We start from the raw sequence: 23,923 nt of genomic DNA, 5'->3' as shown, positions 1-23,923 counted from the left end.
AAGAAAAATATAAAGTACCAAATACAAATAAATAAATGAATCAAACAAACAACCAAATGAATGAGATCCTTTAAATAATAGAATACCTACTCTTTACCGGCGGGCAGGATGCTGGCTGTCAAGATCCCAACAGTGGCCTCCCACCCACCAGAATGCCGGCAGTGGGGCAAGTGTAAAGAGCCCCCATGTGGGCTCCGTGGCTCGTAGCACTCGCCACAGGTTCTATTCTCACTTTACGGGTGTCATGGACACCCACGAGTGGGAATAGCCCCTGTGCGCTGGGATTCTGGCTGTCGGCATTGTTGGCTGTCGGGATTCCGGCGTCGGTATCCTGACTGCCGAGATCCCGACAGGTGGCAAATTTATTGCATCCCTAGATAATAAAATTTCAAACTATCACATTTTTCTAGCTACCATTAACTCAAACAAAAGAAAAATAAACATGTGTTTGATTGAGACTGAACTACAACTGAGTGCTAGAAATGAAGTTCTAACACTGACTCACTCACTATGGGATATTTACTGCATGGAGATGTTGCAGGATAGTTTCTGTTTGTTATTAGAAGCATTCCTCTATTTCACATTAGGGGTGTATTTACTAAAGTGCAGGTTTTCAGAAGTGGATGTGTTGCCCATAACAACCAATCAGATTCTCCTTAAAATGTATTGAGCACCTTCTAAATGATAATAGTCAGACTCTGATTCATTGCTATAGGCAAGAATATACACATTTGTAAACTCGCACTTTTGTAAATATACCCTATATTGATTTTAAAACGTAGATTTATTAAAGCTTCCAAAAAGGAAAAGTGTGCTTTTGCCCATAGCGATCCAATCGGTTCAGGTATGAATGGTCGACCATGTTATGGTCAACAGTCATTAGATCGACCACTATTGGTCGACATTGGCTTGGTCGACATGGACAAATGGGCGACACATGAAAATGGTCGACGCATGAAAGGTCGACACATGAAAAGGTCAACATGAGGTTTTTTTTACTTTTTTGGTGTCGTTTTCTGCGTAAAGTGATGGGGAACCCCAATTAGTGCACCGCGTTCGCTCGCCATGCTTCGGTCAAGCTGCCTCGCTGCGCTCGGCACAGATTACCGTTCCCAATCGTAGTCCACGTGGATCGTAAAGTATGGAAAAGTTCCCCAAAAGAAAATGAATGTGAAAACTCATGTCGGCTATTTCATGTGTCGACCATTTTCATGTGTCGGCCATTTTCCATGTCAACCATGTCAATTTCGACCTAATGACTGTCGACCATAACATGGTCGACCAACCAAACGGACACCAATCCAATCAGAGTCTATAATTTTCTGGTTGCCACGGGCAAAACCACACTTTTCATTTTTAGAATCTTAAGTAAATCTACCCCTGAGTCTCACAGTTCCCTACGACCAAGCAGTGTACTCACTTTCATATGCTAATGTGACAATAGACCAAACTAAGGGCCTGACTCAGAGATGTACACAAGCCTGAAGGTTCAGCATCTCCGATGTTTTCTGAGCTATTCATGTGCAGATCTGTGTATGCAACAATGGTGCAGTGCCCCCCTGCGCTGCAGCTGTTTGGGGGTGGAGAACAGCCAGTGACAGCCAGCATTGTAGAAAACAGGGGCGTGCCGAAGCCAGTGGCTACGTCCTCAGACAAAACTTCACTGGCCCTGGCAGCGTGATATTGGATATCCTGAGAGTGGATTATAAAAGTATTATTTACATTATTATACCAATCAGTTTTCTGTACGGCTAACCTGTGCACTAACTTAGCTGCAATGACTTTAATAAAAAAAAACCTGAAGATTGAAAAAAAATGTTAGAAGACAATCCTCAATGTCATCTGTGTGGCAATCTATCTACCAGGTGAGCTATTTTCTATCAATCTGTGGTGTAATGATAAGCCCTTGCACAGGTGCATAAGTAGAGCTTTGTATACCCGAAAGAAACATTTTCAAGGGCCCCCGAATGCAGTGCCGTAAGTAGACATTTTAGCGCTGTGTGCAAGAAACAGCATTGGCGCCCCCCCCTCACACACACAATATACAAAACAGGACCAATGCGCACCGTTGGTGCACGCAAAAATATAGGGACATGGCTTCATGGGGAAGGGGCGTGGTCATAGAGCTCCCTTTTACACATTATGGCAGGCAGAGCTCCCTGTTACACAGTATGGCAGGTATAGTCCTCCTTTACACAGCACGGCAGGTAAAGTCCCCTTTTACACAGCACGGCAAGTAGAGTCCCCCTTTTACACAGCACGGCAGGTAGAGTCTCCCTTTTTCACACATTAGGCATGCAGAGTCTCCCTTTTTCACACATTAGGCAGGCAAAGTTTCGCTTTTTCACACACTAGGCAGGCAGAGTCTCCCTTTTTCACACATTAGGCAGGCAGAATCCCCCTTTTTCACACATTAGGCAGCAGAGATCCCCTTCTTTACACATTAGGCAGCAGTCCCCGTTTTTTACATATAACAGCAACAGAGCCCCTTTTTTTACACATTAGGCAGAGTCAGAGTGTGTGTGTGTTGGTTTTAACCTGTGGGGGTGACTCGGCTTCCAGGCACTGACACTCCTATCCGGGAGCTGCAGGCTGCAATAGCGCTCCCTCTCCATTACAGAGCCAGCGGCGGGACTCACAGATGGGGATGTGTGCTACCACATGGCAGCTGCGGCACCACTCCCCATCCCTTGAACAGGCGCCGGGACTCACAGGCGGGATACGGGGGTAGGGGGTGTGCTACCACCAGGGCCGTAACTAGGTGTGGTCAGACGGCGCTTTGTCCACAGCACATTTGCCCTGTGGGCGCACCATCCACATCCACCCTGATTAGCCGGCCACCTATCTTCAGACACCTGCTGCACTGCTCGCTGTGTTTAATACAGCAGGCAGCGCTGATCAGGCAGTCTTTACCCATGTGCTGCGCCCCCTCACCTGCTCTTGCAAAGTGTGTGAACACTTTGAAGAGAGCAGCAGTAGAGACCTGCCGTTTAGGGCACAGCAGGTCTCAGGGGATCCACAGCGCTGGCGGAGCTGTCACAGCCTGTGCCCACTATATAAATCGTCTCTCCAGCAACAGGAAAGCAAGCTGTGACAGGCCCGTTTTGAAGCCTTATATCTGCGCTCCTACAAGACTCCTGATAACAGGTATCTTTGTGAAGGTGAGACCCTCTAGTTTTTGGGGGTACCAAAAGCAAGTCTGTGGACCGCATAGAAGCTGAGATAATTAGCATTAAAGTCATTGGCATCGACCCGGGAATCACGGGGAAGCGGGTGTTTGCTGTAACATTCACTTGCTGATGGCCGGCGGAAGAGGGGGTGACAGTGAGCTTTGGGGGGAGGGGCTGTGTGAATGCATAATAAATGAGTGTGTCAGTAAGTATGTGTGTCAGTAAGGGCCGGGCATCGGTCAGTAAGTGGTGTCTTGTGTGTGTCTGTAAGGGGTGTCAGTAATTGTGTCTGTCAGTAAGTATGTATAATAATGTTCGAGTAATGTCAGTAAGGGGTGTCAGTAAATAGTATGTATTTTAAGGGGTGTTAGTGTGTTTCTGTCAGTAAGCAGTATCTGTCAGTAAGTGATGTCTGTGTCAATAAGTGTCTGTCAGTAAGTGTGTGTGTCTGTCAGTAAGATGTGTCACTAAGTGTATCTGTGTCAGTCAGTGCCTGTGTCAGTGCATTTGTGTTAGTAAGTGGTATCTGTCAGTAATGGGTGACTGTGTCAGTAAATTGTATCTGTGTTAGAAAGTGGTGTCTGTCAGTAGGTGTCTGTAGGCAGGGCATAAACTAGGTGTTGGCAGATGGTGCCTAGCACACAGTGCACTTGTGCTGTGGGCGCACCATCCGCATACACCCCCATTGGTTACCACCAGCTGCAACGCTGCCTGCTACAATTAATAAATGTAGCGCTGCGCCCAGCTCCTTCTACTGGATGCATTGCTGCTGATATACAATAGCTATCAGCGCTGGGCAGCAGTCATTCTCCACTCCTCCCCCCTCCTCCTTCACTCGTGCAGCAGCCCACTACTACCATGATAACATGTACTGGGGGTATTGTGTGGCATATTGATAACTGCAGACACTGTGGGCATAATGTGAATTGGAGGCACATTGGGCATAAAATGAACATAGAAGCATTCGAGCAGGGCCGTAACTAGATGTGTGCCGATAGTGCCTTGCCCACAGCGCAAATGGACTGCAGGCGCACCATCTTGCAGCACTGCCCCCCGCACGGCCGCTCTACCCAGTGAAGCACTAGTGTAAGTTCTGCCTGCCACGACACCTGTTTTCCGCTGCAGCCTCCGCTGCAGCTGCAGCATACAGGTTGGTCCAGGTACGCACCTCCTCCCAGCAGGGAGCCGCACAGGGGATGTCAGGAGGATGGGTTTGAACAGGGACATCCCCCTCCGCTGCCGCCATGGCTGCCCACACTCCCAGGAAGAGGAAGCTCAGCTCCGCCACTGCCGGTACCCATAGGTGTAACCTGTGTGCATGTCTCTCCCCCATGTGCTCAGGCTAGGCTCCCGGTACTGGAGCTGCTGCTGCCTGTTGCTGCTCATGTAAATTAAGCCACAGCATCTCTATCCCTCTCCAACCTATATCTCCTCCTCCCACCCCTCTCTCTCTGTCTCTCTACCTGCCACCTTTCTTTCTCTCTCCCTCCCAACCCTATCTCTCCTCTCTCTCTCTCTCGTGATTCTACCTGCTGTAATGTGTAAAATGGGACTCTACCTGCCGTAATGTGTAAAAGGGAGCTCTACCTGCCATAATGTGTAAAAGGGGGCTCTACCTGCTATAATGTGTAAAAGGTGGCTCTGCCTGCCATAATGTGTAAAAGGGGACTCTATCTGCCCTAATGTTTAAAAGGGGACTCTACCTGCCATACTGTGTAAAAGATGGCTCTACCTAGCGTAATGTGTAATAGGGGCTCTACCTGGAGTAATTTGTAAAATGGGGTTCTACCAACCATAATGTGTGACAGGGGCTCTACCTGCCGTAATGTGTAAAAGGGGCTCTACCTGGTGTAATGTGTGTAAGTGGCGCTACTGTGCGGTGTAATTTGAATCATGGAGACTATGTATAGCGTAATATGAATTTGTATTATTTTGTGGCCACTCCCTTTCTCCATGAAACCACACCCCTATATTTTTGGCACGCACTGGCCTTCTTATAAATATGGGTGGGGGGCGCCATTGCTGTGTCTTGCACACAGCACTAAAATGTCTAGATACGGCACTGGCTACCACATGGCAGCTGCAGCACCTCTCCCCATCCCTTGCCCGGGCGACGAAGGTGGGACTCATAGACCAGGTAACGGCACGCGGGTGTATGCTACCACATGGAAGCTGCAGAGGCTGCAGCGGAAAACAGGTGTCGTGGCAGGCAGAACTTACACTAGTGCTTCACTGGGTAGAGCGGCCGTGCGGGGGGCAGTGCTGCAAGATGGTGCGCCTGCAGTCCATTTGCGCTGTGGGCAAGGCACTATCGGCACACATCTAGTTACGGCCCTGCTCGAATGCTTCTATGTTCATTTTATGCCCAATGTGCCTCCAATTCACATTATGCCCACAGTGTCTGCAGTTATCAATATGCCACACAATACCCCCAGTACATGTTATCATGGTAGTAGTGAGATCTTGCACATGCTAAATGAAGCCAGCTGTGGGGTGAGACACAGCACATCAGCATGAGGCTGGTGCGCTGTGGGGTCTGGCAGGGATCGCCGGAGGTTCAGTTTCACTCCCCCACTACGCCAAATGAGATGTTAATACATTGCATGTTGTTAGGAGCTTTGTTAGGCACTATGGATCCCTTGTGGTGCCATACTTTTAAATGATAATTATAATAATCTAATTGGTGTAGCTTTCAGTGTAGCATCCGTTGGTAAAGTGTCGGACTAGCGCATGAAGGGCCCACTGGGTGAAATGCAGTGGTAGGGCCCCATGCTTAGGTGTGTGACCAGCTCCTATAGAGGCTTGGATAACCATGAGAGAGTGCATGGTCTGGGCCCCTTGATAAATGTATATAGTAACTACTGCTAGTCTTTGCATAATAATATCCAGTAATCCAGATTAATAACAGCACTACACTTTAGAAAATACACTGTAGTCATGTGCAGTATAATGTAACATATGTATTATGTATAATTCAAGTGCACACTCTAGAACTTGATTCCTAGGGAGGGGATGAGCCCTCAGGCAGTGGGGCCCACTGGTGGATTCCCTGTACCCCTGTGGGCCAGTCTGCCCCTGCCCCTAACGTATGCTGCAGCTGTACAAAAGCCGCTGCAAGGCTAGTAGCAAGTCTACAAACTTTTCATCGATACCTAGTGTATTCAATGCAGTGTATTGAACACATTAGCATCATAGCAAGATATCTGTAGATTGTTCCTTTGTGCAATGTACAGTATTGAATACAGCAAGGAGCTAGGGAGGCAGGCCACCTATTGCTCCAGGCCCCATAACAACAGTACTCTCTGATCCACTATAGTTATTCCAGGTAGTCAAGCCATCTTTATCACACCAACCAACATAATATAACCACTCAATTCACACAAATCAATTACATTCATTTGAAACTTACAAATGACATGGTCCTTAGCCCTTTCCCTACACTTTATGAGATAGATATTCTGGATGCTGGATAGACCATAGTCAGGACAGGCAAGAGACACTGCATTAGTCCTTTGCTATACAGCATTAGGGCTAGGTTAGTGCAGAGGTTAGCAGTACAGAAAACTGCTTGGTATAATAATAATACTACTAATAATTGTAATAATAATAATAATAATAATGAAAGCGGTCTCATACTGGGTCGCAACTGGGAAGGACCAGTGTACAGCTCCTGGGTGCGACCAGAGCCGGCCATAGGCATAGGCAAACTAGGCAATTGCCTAGGGCATTTGATATGCCTAGGGGCATCAGCAGCTTCTGCTGATTAAAATGATATGCGGCATGCCTATATTCTGTGTGTAGCATTTCATATGCAAATACATCCACAGTCTCACACAGTATACAAGCATGCTGCATATAATTTTAATCAGCAGAAGCTGCTTGTGCATCCTAGCCACATAGCAATGCAAATAAGATGCAGTTTCATTAAAAAAAAGGTGCCCAACGTTAGCATTGAGGCAAGATTTATGAGGACACATCTGTATCCAAGCAGAGGCAGAGGTCACAGTGTTAGTGGCAATGTGAGTGCTGTGTGCATGTGAGTGGGTTGGTTGTGCAGTAGTGTTTGGAATATGTGTAAGGAGCATTATGTGTGTCATGTAAAAATGCATTAATAATGTGCAACATATGTGTAAAGGGGCACTATGGCTATTAATAATGTGCGGAATATGTGTAACAGGGTACTACTGTATGTGTGTCATTATGTGTATAGGGGCACTAATAATGTGCAGCAAATGTGTAAGGGACAATATGTGTGTCATTATGTGTATAAGGGCATTAATAATGTGCGGCATATGTGTAAGGGACATTATGTGCAAAAGGGCATTAATAAAGGTTGTCATAATGTGTAAGGTGCATTATGTTTATAAGGACATTAATAATGTGTCTCATATGTGTAAGGGGCATTACTGTGTGGAATTATGTGTATAAATGCATTACTAATGTGTGGCATTATGTGTATAAGGTGCTCTACTATGTGGCATTGCGTATAGAAAGGGCACTACTGTGTCGTCTAATGTGAATAAAGAGCAAGAGTGTGGTGTAATGTGAATAAGGAGCAATTCAGTGTGATGTAATGTGAATAAGGGGCTCTACTGTGAGGAGTAACGTTTATAAGATAAAGTGATACTACCGTGGGATGTAATATGAATTATGGACACTATCGCATGATCAAATGTGAATAAAGTTGCAGTACTGTGTGGCGTAATTGGAATTGGGGTTACTATTGTGTGGCCATGCTCCTTGCCAGCAAAAATACACCCCTTTTTGGGCTGTGCGCCAAATGTGCGAACTGTTCCTATTTAAAATATAGGAGGTACAAACACCAAAATAAGGACTGCTATGGGTGAGAGGTGATGGTACTGGGAAAGAGGTGCCCCCAATATTGTTGCACCATGGTTTTTAAGATTCCTATGAACTTCATAGGATAAATAAATCCCTCAATGCAGTACAGTCAATGATGAATTTACCATTTGTGCTCACTTATAACACAATCGTATTTTAACTAAATTATTACCATAGAGAAAACATATCCCCAATTAATTAACCGTTTTTGCAGTTGCGGCCTCGAAAACACAAGGATCCAGGTACTTATCCCGGATCCTGTGTGTTTTTGTGCAAAAATAGGTACTTTTTCTCACAAAGAAGGCTCTAATTGGATAGCCCTATAATGACCATTGGGCAAAAATCGTGGAAAAAGTCTGTTTTTTTCACGAGAAAGATTTTCCATGTGTAAGTAGATAGTATATTTAATTATATATTATATTTATCTAGCATATAGACCACAACTGTAGCACATTCTAGCAATTATAATTGGTGCTTACGCTATAGTTAACATTATAGAACAGGAAGCCGTTTTCTCCCCCTAGTTTTATCTTTATATATTGCCATGGAAAACGGATATGAAATGTTAACAGCTAAAACTGTACATTAGGAACAGTGAGTCGATAAAAGATTGGCCTGGAAAGTTTTGGCCCAGGAGTGAACTTCTGTACCTTATTGTATATCACTCCAAACTGCACCTGTGAAATGTGCTTTCTACTACTGAAATGTGAGTGCTTTCTTTTTGTAACATACACACACAAACTCAATATATACTTTATTAGGCACATTTGTAAAGCTGCTTTTTAATGCTCATATCTAATTAGCCAATCAAGCACTATGCGCACATGGTCAAGAGGTTCAGCTGTTCTCAGATGAAACATCAAAATGGGGGAGAAAAGTGATCTAAAGGGCTAATTCAGTAAGGATTGCTTATGTGATCCATACTGCATTTTCCCGATGCCAGGGTCCTGCACCGTTCTGCGCATGTGCAAAATGAGTCCTGCGATCACATCGCAGGGATGCGAATGCCTCTGCCTGATTGACAGGCAGAGGTGTTTGCGGGGAGGGACGGGGGCAGCCGGCATTGCCAGAAATGGGGGTGAGTCGCCCTCGTTTTCCGGGAGTGGCAAGGCCAAGGACTGCGTTGTGGGGGGGTCAGGCAGGGACCGGCAAAACGACCCGGCACCGAAATGCCAGGTAATTGCTGGGATTTCTATCTGAACGGGTATAAGTAACTCTGTTGATTTTACTTGATTAAAACAGCTTACAGTATGTTTTAATTTTTTCAATTGAATTTATACATAAAGACTACACACAGTGATACACTACCCACCACACAAAATTATCATTTGCAGTGCCCACCAGGTTTCTATGAACAATCCTCTGACATGTTAAGTATTGTTATTAGGAAAAAACAAAGTCATGTCCTTTATGTGCCTTACGAAATAACATATTTTTGTTGCGGTTTCCAGACGTTTTTCTATCAGCGTTGTGTGACTAACAAAATAAGCAACTACTGTTTGATTTGGCACTACAGCTAATACAAATGAAAGACTGGAAACAAACTTTTGTTTTACAAGACAAGTCGTGGTCTGCACAACATAGATAAAATACTGTTTGTGATAGTTCGGTAATGCAAACAAATAGGTCTGAATTCAAAAATTATAGAGATTATTTATGCGTATGACAACATTATTCGGCATACATTTAGAGCATGAGGAAAAAATTATACTAAGGTGGCTAAAACCTAAACACTGCACTGCAAGTAATGTACAGTACCCTGCTGTAAATCAGGATCATTCTTTTACTCTGAGTATAATGACGGGCTCCAATGGTTTTTTGGTTGTGCCCTGGTAATTAGGCTACCTCTTTAATGCTTAGCAAGGAATTTAAAACACACAATGAACAGAATTATTTAAAAACATAATGTAAATTAATACATTTATTAAGTTATAAATTACATTTATTAAGTTATAAATTAGAGTTGTGCGGGTTCGCATTTACCCAGATTTACCTGGTTCTCAAAATGGCATCTTATTGGTTCTCAGATATCACGTGTTTTTGTTAACCAATAAGAAAAATCCAGATAAATCCGAACTTGCGTTAATTTTGGCGTTAAGAACCGAGTTGCAAACATCACCTACTTAACTTTACCTGACAGCTGTTTAACCCCCATAGGGGCCTATTTATCAACTAATATTTGCAGGATTTTCCCTGAAAACAGCTATTTTTGGTAGATACCCCCAATATTAAATATCCTCCGAATGTACCATGGAGGGACAGCTGCAGATAATCTCCAATATTTGCTGCAGACCCTCCATTTCCATTAATAACTATGACTAAAAGCTGCCCTATTCATATACTAATCATTCTGAAGACGGCAAGAAGACAGTAAAACAAAGAGCCACAATTATAATAAAAAGTAAATAATACATATGCCTTGTGCAATAACAAATAACAAATATCATTGACCAGGGCAGTGTAATATTAGAATATTAGAACTGGGTTTCTTAACCATGGAAACCACGGTATTCTGGTTGATAGGTCGACAGTCAATAGGTCGACACCAAATGTAAGACATGACTATGGTACTATGGTCGACATGGTCAAAAGGTCAACAGTTTCAAAAGGTCAATGGTTGACACAGCACATTATGGACATTTTTATTTTTAGTTTTTTTCATTTTTTTCTCCTTTTTCATACTCTACCATTCACGTAGACTACAATTGGTGAAGGTAACCTGTGCCGAGCGCAGAGGTAGAGGAGCAAGGCACCTTGCCCGAAGCATGTCAAGCAAAGCAAGCCATGCGAAGGGACGCAGTACACTAATTCGGGTTGCTGTAAGGAAAAATTGGACACCAAAAATACATAAAAACTCACGTCGACCTTTTTATGTTTTGACCATTTCCATGTAGACCTTTCAACCCTATTGACCTTTTGCCCATATCAACATTGTGCATGTCCACCATTTGGTGTCTAACTACACGCTGGCAACCTTTTAACTGTTGACCTATTATACCATAACCGGCAACTACTGTACATTATTTCTGTCTTTTCAGAAAGAGAAACAATGTCCTGGAAGCTTCCGTTTCACACCCTTCCATGTCTAATGCTTAGGGCATTCAGTCACCATATTGAGCCCATGTTGCTGCTATTTCCAGAAATATTTTGACAAAATCTCTAGCAGACAATAATAGTGATACCTTATTAATCCTATATTTAATGTTTAATTTTGAAATAATAACTTTAAAAATACAACTATGCTTAAATTAAAATCAATTCAAATTTAAACATGCATTACTAATGTATGTAAATATGAGGTTACTTTTCTCTTTTGCTTTATTTACACTTGGGGTTATATTTACTAATGATCGATTTGCAGAATTTTTATGATTTTAAATCAATTCAAATCTATCTGAATCAATGTTGTGATTCAGGGGCTAAAACACACATTTACTAACATATATTTTTTAATATTGCTTTTTTTACATGTTAGTAAACGTGTGTTTTAGCCCCTGAACCCCAACATTGATTTGGATCAATTTAAAATTAATAAAAATCTATAAAAAACAACCTTTAGTAAATATATCTCAGATAGATGACCTTTTAGAAAACATTCTGCATAAAATATACTTATATTAACTATTATATACTCACTTGACTTTGTTTTACGTACCGTGATTTCCTGTTCATATGTCCACACACCACATGCCAACTCAATGCAGAAAATGACCAGCAAGCTTCCAAAATACTGCAAAAGGTAAAAATCACAATATGAACACACTAAACAATATTAACTGGCATTTTGTGACCTGAAACACTGAGCAAGTGCTGTCTACTTGACCAGGGAGATGATGAAGGTCACACAATATATATACTTATGGACTGAGTGTCGCTGAATGCGGAATTGCACATTGTGAGAAGCTGCAACGACACATTTCATGTCACTAGCACCTCCCACCTGGTCCTCGCCAGATCTCCCAGAGGTCACCTTGCAAATGTAGGTAAGTACTGTATGCATAAACCATATTAGCTGTAACTTTTCTTCTTGGCCCAAAAGAAACTGACAAGCAATGCTGATGACAATATTAGAGATAATAAGAATTTACTTACCGATAATTCTATTTCTCGGAGTCCGTAGTGGATGCTGGGGTTCCTGAAAGGACCATGGGGAATAGCGGCTCCGCAGGAGACAGGGCACAAAAAGTAAAGCTTTCCGATCAGGTGGTGTGCACTGGCTCCTCCCCCTATGACCCTCCTCCAGACTCCAGTTAGGTACTGTGCCCGGACGAGCGTACACAATAAGGGAGGAATTTTGAATCCCGGGTAAGACTCATACCAGCCACACCAATCACACTGTACAACCTGTGATCTGAACCCAGTTAACAGTATGATAACAGCGGAGCCTCTGAAAAGATGGCTCACAACAACAATAACCCGATTTAGTTAGCAATAACTATGTACAAGTATTGCAGATAATCCGCACTTGGGATGGGCGCCCAGCATCCACTACGGACTCCGAGAAATAGAATTATCGGTAAGTAAATTCTTATTTTCTCTATCGTCCTTGTGGATGCTGGGGTTCCTGAAAGGACCATGGGGATTATACCAAAGCTCCCAAACGGGCGGGAGAGTGCGGATGACTCTGCAGCACCGAATGAGAGAACTCCAGGTCCTCTTTTGCCAGGGTATCAAATTTGTAGAATTTTACAAACGTGTTCTCCCCCGACCACGTAGCTGCTCGGCAAAGTTGTAATGCCGAGACCCCTCGGGCAGCCGCCCAAGATGAGCCCACCTTCCTTGTGGAATGGGCCTTAACAGATTTAGACTGTGGCAGGCCTGCCACAGAATGTGCAAGTTGAATTGTGCTACCAATCCCACGAGCAATCGACTGCTTAGAAGCAGAAGCACCCAGCATTGTTGGGTGCATACAGGATAAACAGCAAGTCAGATTTCCTGACTCCAGCCAACCTGGAAACTATATTTTCAGGGCCCTGATAACATCCAGCAACTTGGAGTCCTCCAAGTCCCTAGTAGCCGCAGGTACCACAATAAGCTGGTTCAGGTGAAACGCTGACACCACCTTAAGGAGAAACTGGGGACGAGTCCGCAGCTTTGCTCTGTCCGAATGGACAATCAGATATGGCTTTGTGAGATAAAGCCGCCAATTCTGACACTCGCCTGGCCGAGGCCAGGACCAACAGCATGGTCATTTTCCATGTGAGATATATCAAATCCACAGATTTGAGTCGTTTAAACCAATGTGATTTTTTTAGGAATCCCAAAACTACGTTGAGATCGCCCAGTGCCACTGGAGACATCAAAGGGGCTGTATATGCAGTACTCCCTTAACAACTTCTGGACTTCAGGAACTGAAGCCAATTTCTTTCTGGAAGAAAATTAACAGGCCGAAATTTGAACCTTAATGGACCCAATTTGAGACCCATAGACACTCCTGTTTGCAGGAAATGTAGAAATTAACCTAGTTGAAATTCTTCCGTGGAGCCTTCCTGGACTCACACCCTGGCACATATTTTCACCTAAGTGGTGATAATGTTGTGCGGTCACCTCCTTCCTGGCTCTGACCAGGGTAGGGATGACCTCTTCCAGAATGCCTCTTTCCCTTAGGATCCGGCGTTCACCCGCCTTGGCGTCAACGCAGCTGCGGTAAGTCCCGGAACAGACACGGTTCTTGCCGAATCAAGACCCTTCTTAGTATCTCTTGAAGTTCCGGGAACCAAGTCCTTCTTGGCCAAACCGGAGCCACGAGTATAGTTCTTACTCCTCTCCTTCCTATCATTTTCAATACATTGGGTATGAAAAGCAGAGGATGGAACACATACACCGACTGGTACACCGACGGTGTTACCAGAGCGTCCCAGCTATTGCCTGAGTGTCTCTTGACCTGGCGCTTCAGGTGGGACGCCATCATAACCACCTTTGGTCTTTCCCAACGGTTTACAATCATGTGGAAACTTCCAGATTAAGTTTCCACTTTTCCGGGTGGAATACATTTATGCTGAGGAAATCTTCCCAGTTGCCCACTCCCGGAATGAACACTGCTGACAGTGTTATCACATGATTTTCCGCCCAGCGAAGAATCCTTGCTGTCATTGCCCTCCTGCTTCTTGTGTCGCCCCGTCTGATAACGTGGGCGACCGCCATGATGATGTCCTACTGGATCAGCACCGGTTGACTTTGAAGCAGGAGTCTTCCTAGGCTCAGAGCATTGTAAATTGCCCTTAGCTCCAGTATATTCATGTGGAGAGAAGTCTCCAGACTTGACCACACTTCCTTGGAAATTTTTTCCCTGTGTGACTACTCCCCAGCCTCTCAGGCTGGTATCCGTGGTCCCCAGAACACAGTCCTGAATGCTGAGTGTGCTGCCCTCTAAAAGATGAGCACTCTGCAGCCCCCACAGAAGAGACACCCTTGTCCTTGGAGACAGGATTATCCGCTGATGCATCTGAAAATGCGATCCGGACCATTCGTCCAGCAAATCCCCTGAGATCTGCCGAATGGAATCGCTTCGTAAGAAGCCACCATTTTTCCCAGGACTCCTGTGCATTGATGCACTGATACTTGGCCTGGTTTTAGGAGGTTTCTGACTAGGTCGAATAACTCCTTGGCTTTTTCCTCCCGGAGGAACACCTTTTTCTGGACTATGCCCAGAATCATTCCTAGGAACAGCAGACGTATCGTCGGAAAACAGCTGCGATTCTTGGAATATTTAGAATCCAGTCGTGCTGTCGTAGAACTACTTTAGATAGTGCTCTTCCGACCTCCAACTGTTCTCTGGAACTTGCCCTTTTCAGGATATCGTCCAAGTAAGGGATAATTTAGATGCCTTTTTTCTTTGAAGAAACATCTTTTCGGCCATTACCTTGGTAAAAGGCCCGGGGTGCCGTGGATAATTCAAACGGCATCGTCTGAAACTGATATTGACAGTTCTGTACCACGAACCAGAGGTACCCTTGTTGAGAAGGGCAAATTTGGACATGGAGGTAATCCTTGATGTCCAGGGACACCATATAGTCCCCTTTTTTCCGGTTCGCTATCACTGCTCTGAGTGACTCCATCTCGATTTGAACCTTTTATGTAAGTGTTCAAAGATTTCAGTTTAGACTATGTCTCACCAAGCCGTCTGGCGTCAGTACCACAATATAGTGTGGAAAAATAATACCCTTTTCCTTGTTGTAGGAGGGGTACTTTGATTATCACCTGCTGGATATACAGCTTGTGAATTGTTTCCAATGCTGCCTCCCTGTCGGAGGGAGCCGTTGGTAAAGCAGACTTCAGAAACCTGCGAGGAGAAGATGTCTCGACTCTCCAATCTGTACCCCTGGGATAATACTTGTACTATCTAGGGGTCAACCTGCGAGTGATCCCACTGCGCGCTGAGACTCTTGAGACTACCCCCCCACCTTGAGTCCGCTTGCATGGCCCCAGCGTCATGCTGAGGACTTGGCAGACGCGGTGGAGGGCTTCTTTTCCTGGGAAGGGGCTGCCTGCTGCAGTCTACTTCCCTTACCTCTATGTCTGGGCAGATATGACTGGCCTTTTGCCTGCATGCCCTCATGGGAAAGGAAGGATTGAGGCTGAAAAGACGGTGTCTTTTTCAGCTGAGATGTAACTTGGGGTAAAAAGGTTGGATTTCCCAGCTGTTGCCGTGGTCCCCAGGTCCGATGGACCGACCCCAACTAACTCCTTCCCTTTATACGGCAATACTTCCATGTGCCGTATGGGATCTGTATCACCTGACCACTGTCGTGTCCATGACATCTTCTGGGTGATATGGACAACGTACTTATCTTGATGCCAGAGAGCAAATATCCCTCTGTGCATCTCACGTACATATATATAGAATGCATCCTATTAAATGCTCTATATGAATAAAATATTTTCAGTCAGGGAATCCGACCAAGCCAACCCAGCACTGCATCTCCAGGCTGATGGCGATCGCTGGTCGCAGTATAACCACCGTATGTGTGTATATACTTTTTAGGATATCTTTCCAGCTTCCTATCAGCTGGCTCCTTGAGGGCGGCCGTATCTGGAGACGGTAACGCCACTTGATAAGCGTGTGAGCGCCTTATCACCCTAAGGGGTGTTTCCCAACGCGCCCTAATTTCTGGCGGGAAAGGGTATAACGCCAATATTTGCTATCGGGGTAACCCCACGCATCATCACACACTTCATTTTATTTTATCTGATTCAGGAAAAACTACAGGTAGTTTTTTCACTCCCACATAATACCCTTTTTTGTGGTACTTGTAGTATCAGAAATATGCAACACCTCCTTCATTGCCCTTAACGTGTGGCCCTAATGAGAAATACGTTTGTTTATTCACCGTCGACACTGGATTCAGTGTCCGTGTCTGTGTCTGTGTCGACCGACTGAGGTAAATGGGCGTTTTTAACGCCCCTGACGGTGTTTCTGAGACGCCTGGACCGGTACTAATAGTTTGTCGGCCGTCTCACGTCGTCAACCGACCTTGCAGCGTGTTGACATTCTCACGTAATTCCCTAAATAAGCCATCCATTCCGTTGTCGACTCCCTAGAGAGTGACATCACCATTACAGGCAATTTCTCCGCCTCCTCACCAACATCGTCCTCATACATGTCGACACACACGTACCGACACACAGCACACACACCGGGAATGCTCTGACAGAGGACAGGACCCACACTAGCCCTTTGGGGAGACAGAGGGAGAGTTTGCCAGCACACACCAAAACGCTATAATTATATAGGGACAACCTTATATAAGTGTTTTCCCTTATAGCATCTTTATATATATCTCAATATCGCCAAAATCAGTGCCCCCCCTCTCTGTTTTAACCCTGTTTCTGTAGTGCAGTGCAGGGGAGAGCCTGGGAGCCTTCTCTCCAGGCTTTCTGTGAGAGAAAATGGCGCTGTGTGCTGAGGAGATAGGCCCCGCCCCTTTTTCGGCGGGCTCGTCTCCCGCTATTTAGTGAATCTTGGCAGGGGTTAAATATCTCCATATAGCCTCTGGGGGCTATATGTGAGGTATTTTTCGCCAAAAAAGGTTTTCATTTGCCTCCCAGGGCGCCCCCCTCCCAGCGCCCTGCACCCTCAGTGACTGCCGTGTGAAGTGTGCTGAGAGGAAAATGGCGCACAGCTGCAGTGCTGTGCGCTACCTTTAGAAGACTGCAGGAGTCTTCAGCCGCCGATTCTGGACCTCTTCTTACTTCAGCATCTGCAAGGGGGCCGGCGGCGCGGCTCCGGTGACCATCCAGGCTGTACCTGTGATCGTCCCTCTGGAGCTGATGTCCAGTAGCCAAGAAGCCAATCCATCCTGCACGCAGGTGAGTTCACTCCTTCTCCCCTAAGTCCCTCGTTGCAGTGATCCTGTTGCCAGCAGGACTCACTGTAAAATAAAAAACCTAAGCTAAACTTTCTCTAAGCAGCTCTTTAGGAGAGCCACCTAGATTGCACCCTTCTCGGCCGGGCACAAAAATCTAACTGGAGTCTGGAGGAGGGTCATAGGGGGAGGAGCCAGTGCACACCACCTGATCGGAAAGCTTTACTTTTTGTGCCCTGTCTCCTGCGGAGCCGCTATTCCCCATGGTCCTTTCAGGAACCCCAGCATCCACAAGGACGATAGAGAAACGTTGTTTGGTTTTGCTGAAAACCAAACACATCTGATCTTTGGGGTTTCGAGTCGAACCAAGTACTGGATTATGTCACATTAGAATTGCAAGTAGAACAGTGTTATGGCTCAGGTCCTCCCACAAGTTCAGATCTTGGAACTCAACAATGGATCTCACGTATTTTGTACTGCATGTAAGTCCCTACCTCATGATTTCAGGTTTCAAAGTTGGTCAAAATTGACTGAAATTATTGGAAATTAATGTTATTTGTGTTACTTATGCTATAGGTACAAAAATAGGTCCAAGTTATATGATTTTAGCTGTTGTTTTTGTTTGTTTAAAAAAAAAATCCAGGTGCAAAACAAAATCCAAAACACTTGAGGGTGGTTTTGCCTAAACCAAAACATGCTGAGGATTTAGAAACCAAAACACGTTGGTCTGCGCAGATTTCTAGACAATATATAATTCTATGTTGCGTGTAGATCTATACTCCTAAAACCCATTAATGATCATTTCCATTGCTCTTAGAGTTACTATTTCATTTGCAATATTACACAGCTTCTTTCTCAAGTAAAACTAATCAGGAAATATATCTTATAATTTGCCTAAGTCATAGTTCAGTGAAGCATGCTGGGTGAATAGAAATGGTTAGTATTTAAGTGCACAACATGAGGTAACATGGGTGGTTTGTCTTGGGCCTAAATTGAATAATCAATGTTCAACTCTGGCAGTTTAAATTATAGCGTTTAAGGTAGAAACACTAAAACAAGGGCCCTCCAAATGCATTAATTTATATAATCACCATTATTTTTTGTTAATTAAAGTGAGCAGATCATTGAGTAGACTACAGCAGCGCTTGGGTAGGCAGTATCACAATAAAATTGTCCTTTTTCCACTCTTCTCAAGTCATTTATACTCAAATGCAAAAGACCGCTGTCTCCTTCAGTATAGCCTAGAATGTTGTAAGTGTATCATTAAATAAACATGCTAGAACTTGAGAAACAGGTGATAAATTCCAGCTATTACTCTGTTTAGAGGAAAACATTACAGATACAGTTATAATTTATAGCCCTCAGTGGTTTATTTCTTTACCAACGGAACATAAAACATGCAAAATAAGAACATTCCAGATATTTGTATGAGGAGCTATAGCAACTGTGTGGCTCTTAGTGATAAATGTGTGATGTTTGTAAACTATTTTCTTTCTTTTAGCAAAATACGGTAATAGCTCTTTCAGTGCTGTTACATGTGCATCTTTTTTCCTATCATGTCATCAATATCAGATCTGTTGAACACATCACTTCTGTCATATGCAAAAAAAAAACCCCAAAAGCCCAGACACACGTTTTGATTAGTTGCGACTTTGTAACTCAGCTCTAAAAGAAGAGCAGTAAGCTGTAAGAAGTCTGGCAGATTTATCTATTTCAATAAACTGCCATAAAATAAACTGTACATCACAAGTGTAGGTAAAGTGTGGGACATAGATATATAATGCAGCTTATGGACCTCGCATTCCTTCATGAAAATATACCTGCTTTTACAGAAGCAAACATTTTATTGATTCTGTTACTTTTGCACTAAACCCATTTATTTTATATCTCCAAACTGTCAAGTTTACTAAAAGATCCTTTGAAATCCTCTGAAATAAGCAACAATATTAAAAAAGCCCAATATTTCTTGAAGAGATCAGAACTGCAGTCCCTTTCTTACAACAACTTCAGACATTTTATAGCAAATGTTTATTATTTGTGATTTTTATGTTAATTTAATAAATCTTATTGTATGATACAATATATGTGCTCTGTAAATAATTAAAGGGTATTGTCAGGCACGGTTAATATTGAAAATCTTGGCACTCAGTATCCCGTTCGTCAGAATGCCGACAGTGGCATACTGATGGTCAAAATCGTGATGGATCCCGGTAAGTATTTTAACCCCAACCCACCCCTTCTGCAGCCTAACCCTGACCCACATCGTAACCATATCCCTCCCCCTAGTGCCTAACCCCAGTACTGATCGTCAGGATCCCGCTGTGGTGTTTTGAGTGTCGGGATCACGACTGCTGGGATCCTGACTGCATCTCGTCAGACAGATGCTTTGAATGCTACTTTTCAAGCTAGAAATTCATAGAACTGAAATTGTTCCATGCTCAAACATTGAAGTTAAAGGGGCCACACTTCTCTATTACACAGGAACTATTACACATAGAGCATGTCAGTGGTCGAAGTGGAAATTTTGAAGTGGGGGTATGCAAAAGTTAAGGATGCAATTATGCGTGCGTGCTCCAGAAAGAGGGCGTGGCCACTCAAAAGGGGGCATGGTCAGTGTAGTAGAACCCCTTATACTATCTAGTACTGGTGCCCCTTTCACCTTATAGCACATGGTACGAGCCGAAATTCACATTATAGCACACGGTACGAGACAAAATTTACATTATAGCACATGGTACGAGCTGAAATTCACATTTTCGGCTCGTACGTGTTATATAATGTGAATTTTGGCTCGTACCGTGTGCTATATTCACAATATAGCACACGGTATGAACTGAAATTCACATTATAGCACACGGTACAAGCCGAAATTCACATTATAGCACACGGTACGAGCCGAAATTCCCATTATAGCACACGGTATGAGTTGAAATTCACATTATAGCACACAGTACGAGCTGAAATTCACATTTTCGGCTCGTACCGTGTGCTATATTCACAATATAGCACACGGTATGAGCCGAAATTCACAATATAGCACACAGTATGAGCTGACATTCACATTATAGCACACTGAATGAGCCAAAATTCACATTATAGCACACGGTACGAGCTGAAATTCACATTATAGCACACTGAATAAGCCAAAATTCACATTATAGCACACTGAATGAGCCGAAATTCACCTTATAGCACACTGAATAAGCCAAAATTCACATTATAGCACACTGAAAGAATGAGCCGAAATTCACATTATAGCACACGGTATGATCCACAATTCACATTATGACACATGGTATGATCCGCAATACACATTATGACACATGGTATGATCCACAATTCACATTATGACACATGGTATGATCCACAATTCACATTATGACACACGATAGGATCCACAATTATGGGAGAGGTAGAGTGACAGCAGGGACAGTGACAGAGAGAGTGACAGAGGTGACAGGGAGAGTGAGACCTCTCCTATCCCCTATTGATTATAGGCACATTGCCCAGGGACAGGTTGGAGTCACCTTGGCATTGCGCCCAGATCACCCTTAATCACCTGAGGGGGGGGGGCACTTATTAACTAGCCCCCCCTAACTGCACACAGGCCAGAAGCTTGACATCACCCATGGGCCTAGCACCCGCCTAACATGGGACCAGTTGGGTGACCTAATTTACCTAAAGGGCCCCTCTGATTTAGGGCCTTATGCCCTCTACATGGGGACAGGCCTAATGCCTGAATTAACCCCATGGGCCTAGTGCCCGCCTACTGCGCCACAGGCCTATAGCCTGATTGTGCCCACGGGCCTAGTGCCCGACCGCTGATGGTCTAGTGAGGAAGAGGGGGGTGACAGGTGCCCTCACCGAGGGCCTACATGTCCTGGTGGGAGAGGCACCAGGGGGGAGCTTCGTTAGCTCTTTTCCTTTCCACCCCTGGTGGCCTCTCCGGTCCTCAGCTACTGTCTTCTGCTGCTGGCCCGTCCTGGCCAGCGGTGCCGCCTCTTCTGTCTTCTGCCGCTGGCCTGTCCTGAGAAATGGCCCACGGCCATACTACCCTGAATACGCCCGATCATGTCCGATCTCGGGAGCTAAGCAGGTATGGCCTGGTCAATAAGTGGATGGGAGACCACCAGGGAATACTAGGTGTTGTGGGCCATATTCTCAGGAAATCTCCTCCTATTCTGCATCATTTCCACTTTCACTATTTTGATCTTCCGGTTGATATTGTGGTACTGACCACTTAAGCTTGTATACATTTGATTCTACTTCTGTATCAATCTGTGACCGTCAGGATATCTTGAAATTCTCTTTAAGAAATCCAAATACACAATTATTTTATATTTTCACCTTGTCATATCTTGAACCCTATTTGGTACAAAGGCAATCAAGATTTTTATCACGTTCAGGTTCACTATGTGTGATCTTATTAATTGCGAGTAGAATAAAAGTTAAGATTTAGAATATACCCCTAGAGAAAAGACTCAACACGTTTTTTGTCCTCTCATCATTGTTTATTCACCAATTATAAGAGTGCTTCCAAAAAGGTCATTTTTTATCTTTTTCTTGTTTTTACCTGAGGAACATAGCCAGAATCAAGCACTTAATTCCCTCAGATGATCTGCCAAAAGTCATACATGCATTTGTATAATCTCGATTAGACTACTGTAATGCCCTCTACCTTGGTCTCCCGGCAAAAGAATTGCACCGCTTACAGCTGGTGCAAAACACAGCTGCCAGGCTGTTTAACTAACCAGCCCTGTTCTAGCCACATAACACCCATCTTCTACTCACTTCAATGGCTGCCTGTAAGATGATGAATCATCTTCAAGGTTGGCTTACCGAGTTTCAAAGCACTACATGACCAGGGCCCAACGTACCTGAAGCAGCAATACAAGTAGGTTTATTTCCAGCGCAAAATCAGTAAAGAAGAGTGACACGTGTATAATACAAGATTATTACTTTATTCTAGAAGAAGATTTCATAAGTATATGTATCTTATGGTATTTAATATAGGTGCAGGAGTCCTCTGTAATTATCTACGAATAATAATCAATAAAAAGCACCATATGGCAGGAACTGTATATGAAGTATAAGAATTTGTAAATGTCAATAAAACACCTACACTACATAAAATACATAAAACACAAATAAAGTGCTGAAAAGCCCAGATGTTCACAGTCTGTTAACGTGAGCTATATGTGTATATGGCTCAGTGGAACGTATGGATAATCAGAGAAATTGCACTATTTAGCGGCTTATCTTCTCTGTTGTGGCTGTAAAAAAAAATTTCTCTGTTGTGGCTGTAAAAAAAAATTTCTTTGAAGGGGCAATTTCCAATAAGCAATACGTAGGTATAAGATCATAAGTCCATATTTGGCTCAGTCAGTCTTATCAAGGTATATGTTGCCAGATATAAACAAAAAGGATGCATATGCTATTGGCCTCCAAGGTTTGGAAATACCTTAGCGTTCACTGCGGCCGAAGTTCTTTCTTGCTGGAATAGGGATCCCAGTTATGTTGTCCCCCTATGACAGGTAGGTCTGGAGTCTGCCGGCGGAGATCCTGCGTGAGCCGTTCCTCAGCGCTGAGCGGCAATGTGCAGGATCGATTGGATCTGTAATCTGTCACTCTTCTTTACTGATTTTGCGCTGGGAATAAACCTACTTGTATTTCTAGTTTGAACAACGGAATTAGGTAGTGATTCCGCATTTCTTTCCTAAGCAGCATCTATAGTAAAGTAAGTGTACCTTCTGTTAGCGCAGTGCCAACCCCCTTTTTTGTCTGTACCTGAAGCAGCTTCTGATCCCATACTGCCCCACTCGATTACTGCGATCTGTAGATGAAGGACTTTTAACAGTACCTAGAATCTCCCATAATTCATCTGGGGGTCAAGCTTTTAGTCATGCGGCTCTGACTCTATGGAACTCACTTCCCAACACAGTGCGAGAGGCCCCAACTATAGAATCCTTCAAAAGTAGACTCGACTTTCCTGTTTATTCAAGCATTTCCATAATGTCCCTTTAGTATCTTCATGCTTCAGTATTTTATGAAAAGCTGTTCTGTGCTTCATTATTTTCTGTACTATATTATGCTATCTATCTGTTAAGCGTCTTGAGTCCTATTGGAGAAAGAGCGCTACATAAATAAAATGAATATTATTATTATAATTATTAACTCTGAATTACCCCCTTTGTGCCTAGGCGTGCTATGAAAAACTACGGATTCTCTAGTGCGCTGTAATTTACTAAGTTTTGGGAACCAATGATTTGCAATTTTGTTTTATTACTTTGTATTATTCATGAAAAATATATTTATTTATAAATTATATTTGCAACTATATATAAATACATAAAGAAGTCTGAGGAAGTGGGCAGTGTACTGGTGAAACGCATTACAAGTTTATGCAATCTATGTGCCATAAATAATCTTATATCAATTGGTTGTGACATTGGATTTATGAATCTTCATTTGCGATGAGTTTTCAATAAACCTGAAACCAAAGAATTTGTATTATCTCTTCAATTTTTACGATCTGTGCCTAAGGGAACTTTTCATTTTTATTCTGCTACCAATGCAATCCCATCCTCAACTGTATTGTACGCAGAG

General features: G+C 43.7%; 1 protein-coding gene and 1 pseudogene across 6 annotated transcripts in view; one reads left to right on the top strand and one right to left on the bottom strand.

Moving 5' to 3' along the window:
- Positions 1 to 23,923, bottom strand: part of TSPAN12 (tetraspanin 12) — a 363,516-nt gene that overhangs the window by 78,200 nt on the left and 261,393 nt on the right. For all 6 annotated transcript variants that reach the window (XM_063927212.1, XM_063927214.1, XM_063927213.1 and 3 more), the window contains exon 5: positions 11,668 to 11,742. In XM_063927212.1, the coding sequence (XP_063783282.1) occupies positions 11,668 to 11,742 (75 nt within the window). The remainder of the gene's footprint in view (positions 1 to 11,667; positions 11,743 to 23,923) is intronic.
- LOC134937644 (5S ribosomal RNA) lies at positions 21,355 to 21,472 on the top strand (annotated as a pseudogene).

Source organism: Pseudophryne corroboree, chromosome 6, assembly GCF_028390025.1.
Source record: "Pseudophryne corroboree isolate aPseCor3 chromosome 6, aPseCor3.hap2, whole genome shotgun sequence".
Lineage (NCBI taxonomy): Eukaryota > Metazoa > Chordata > Amphibia > Anura > Myobatrachidae > Pseudophryne > Pseudophryne corroboree.
This window is presented reverse-complemented; position numbering and strand designations above follow the sequence as displayed.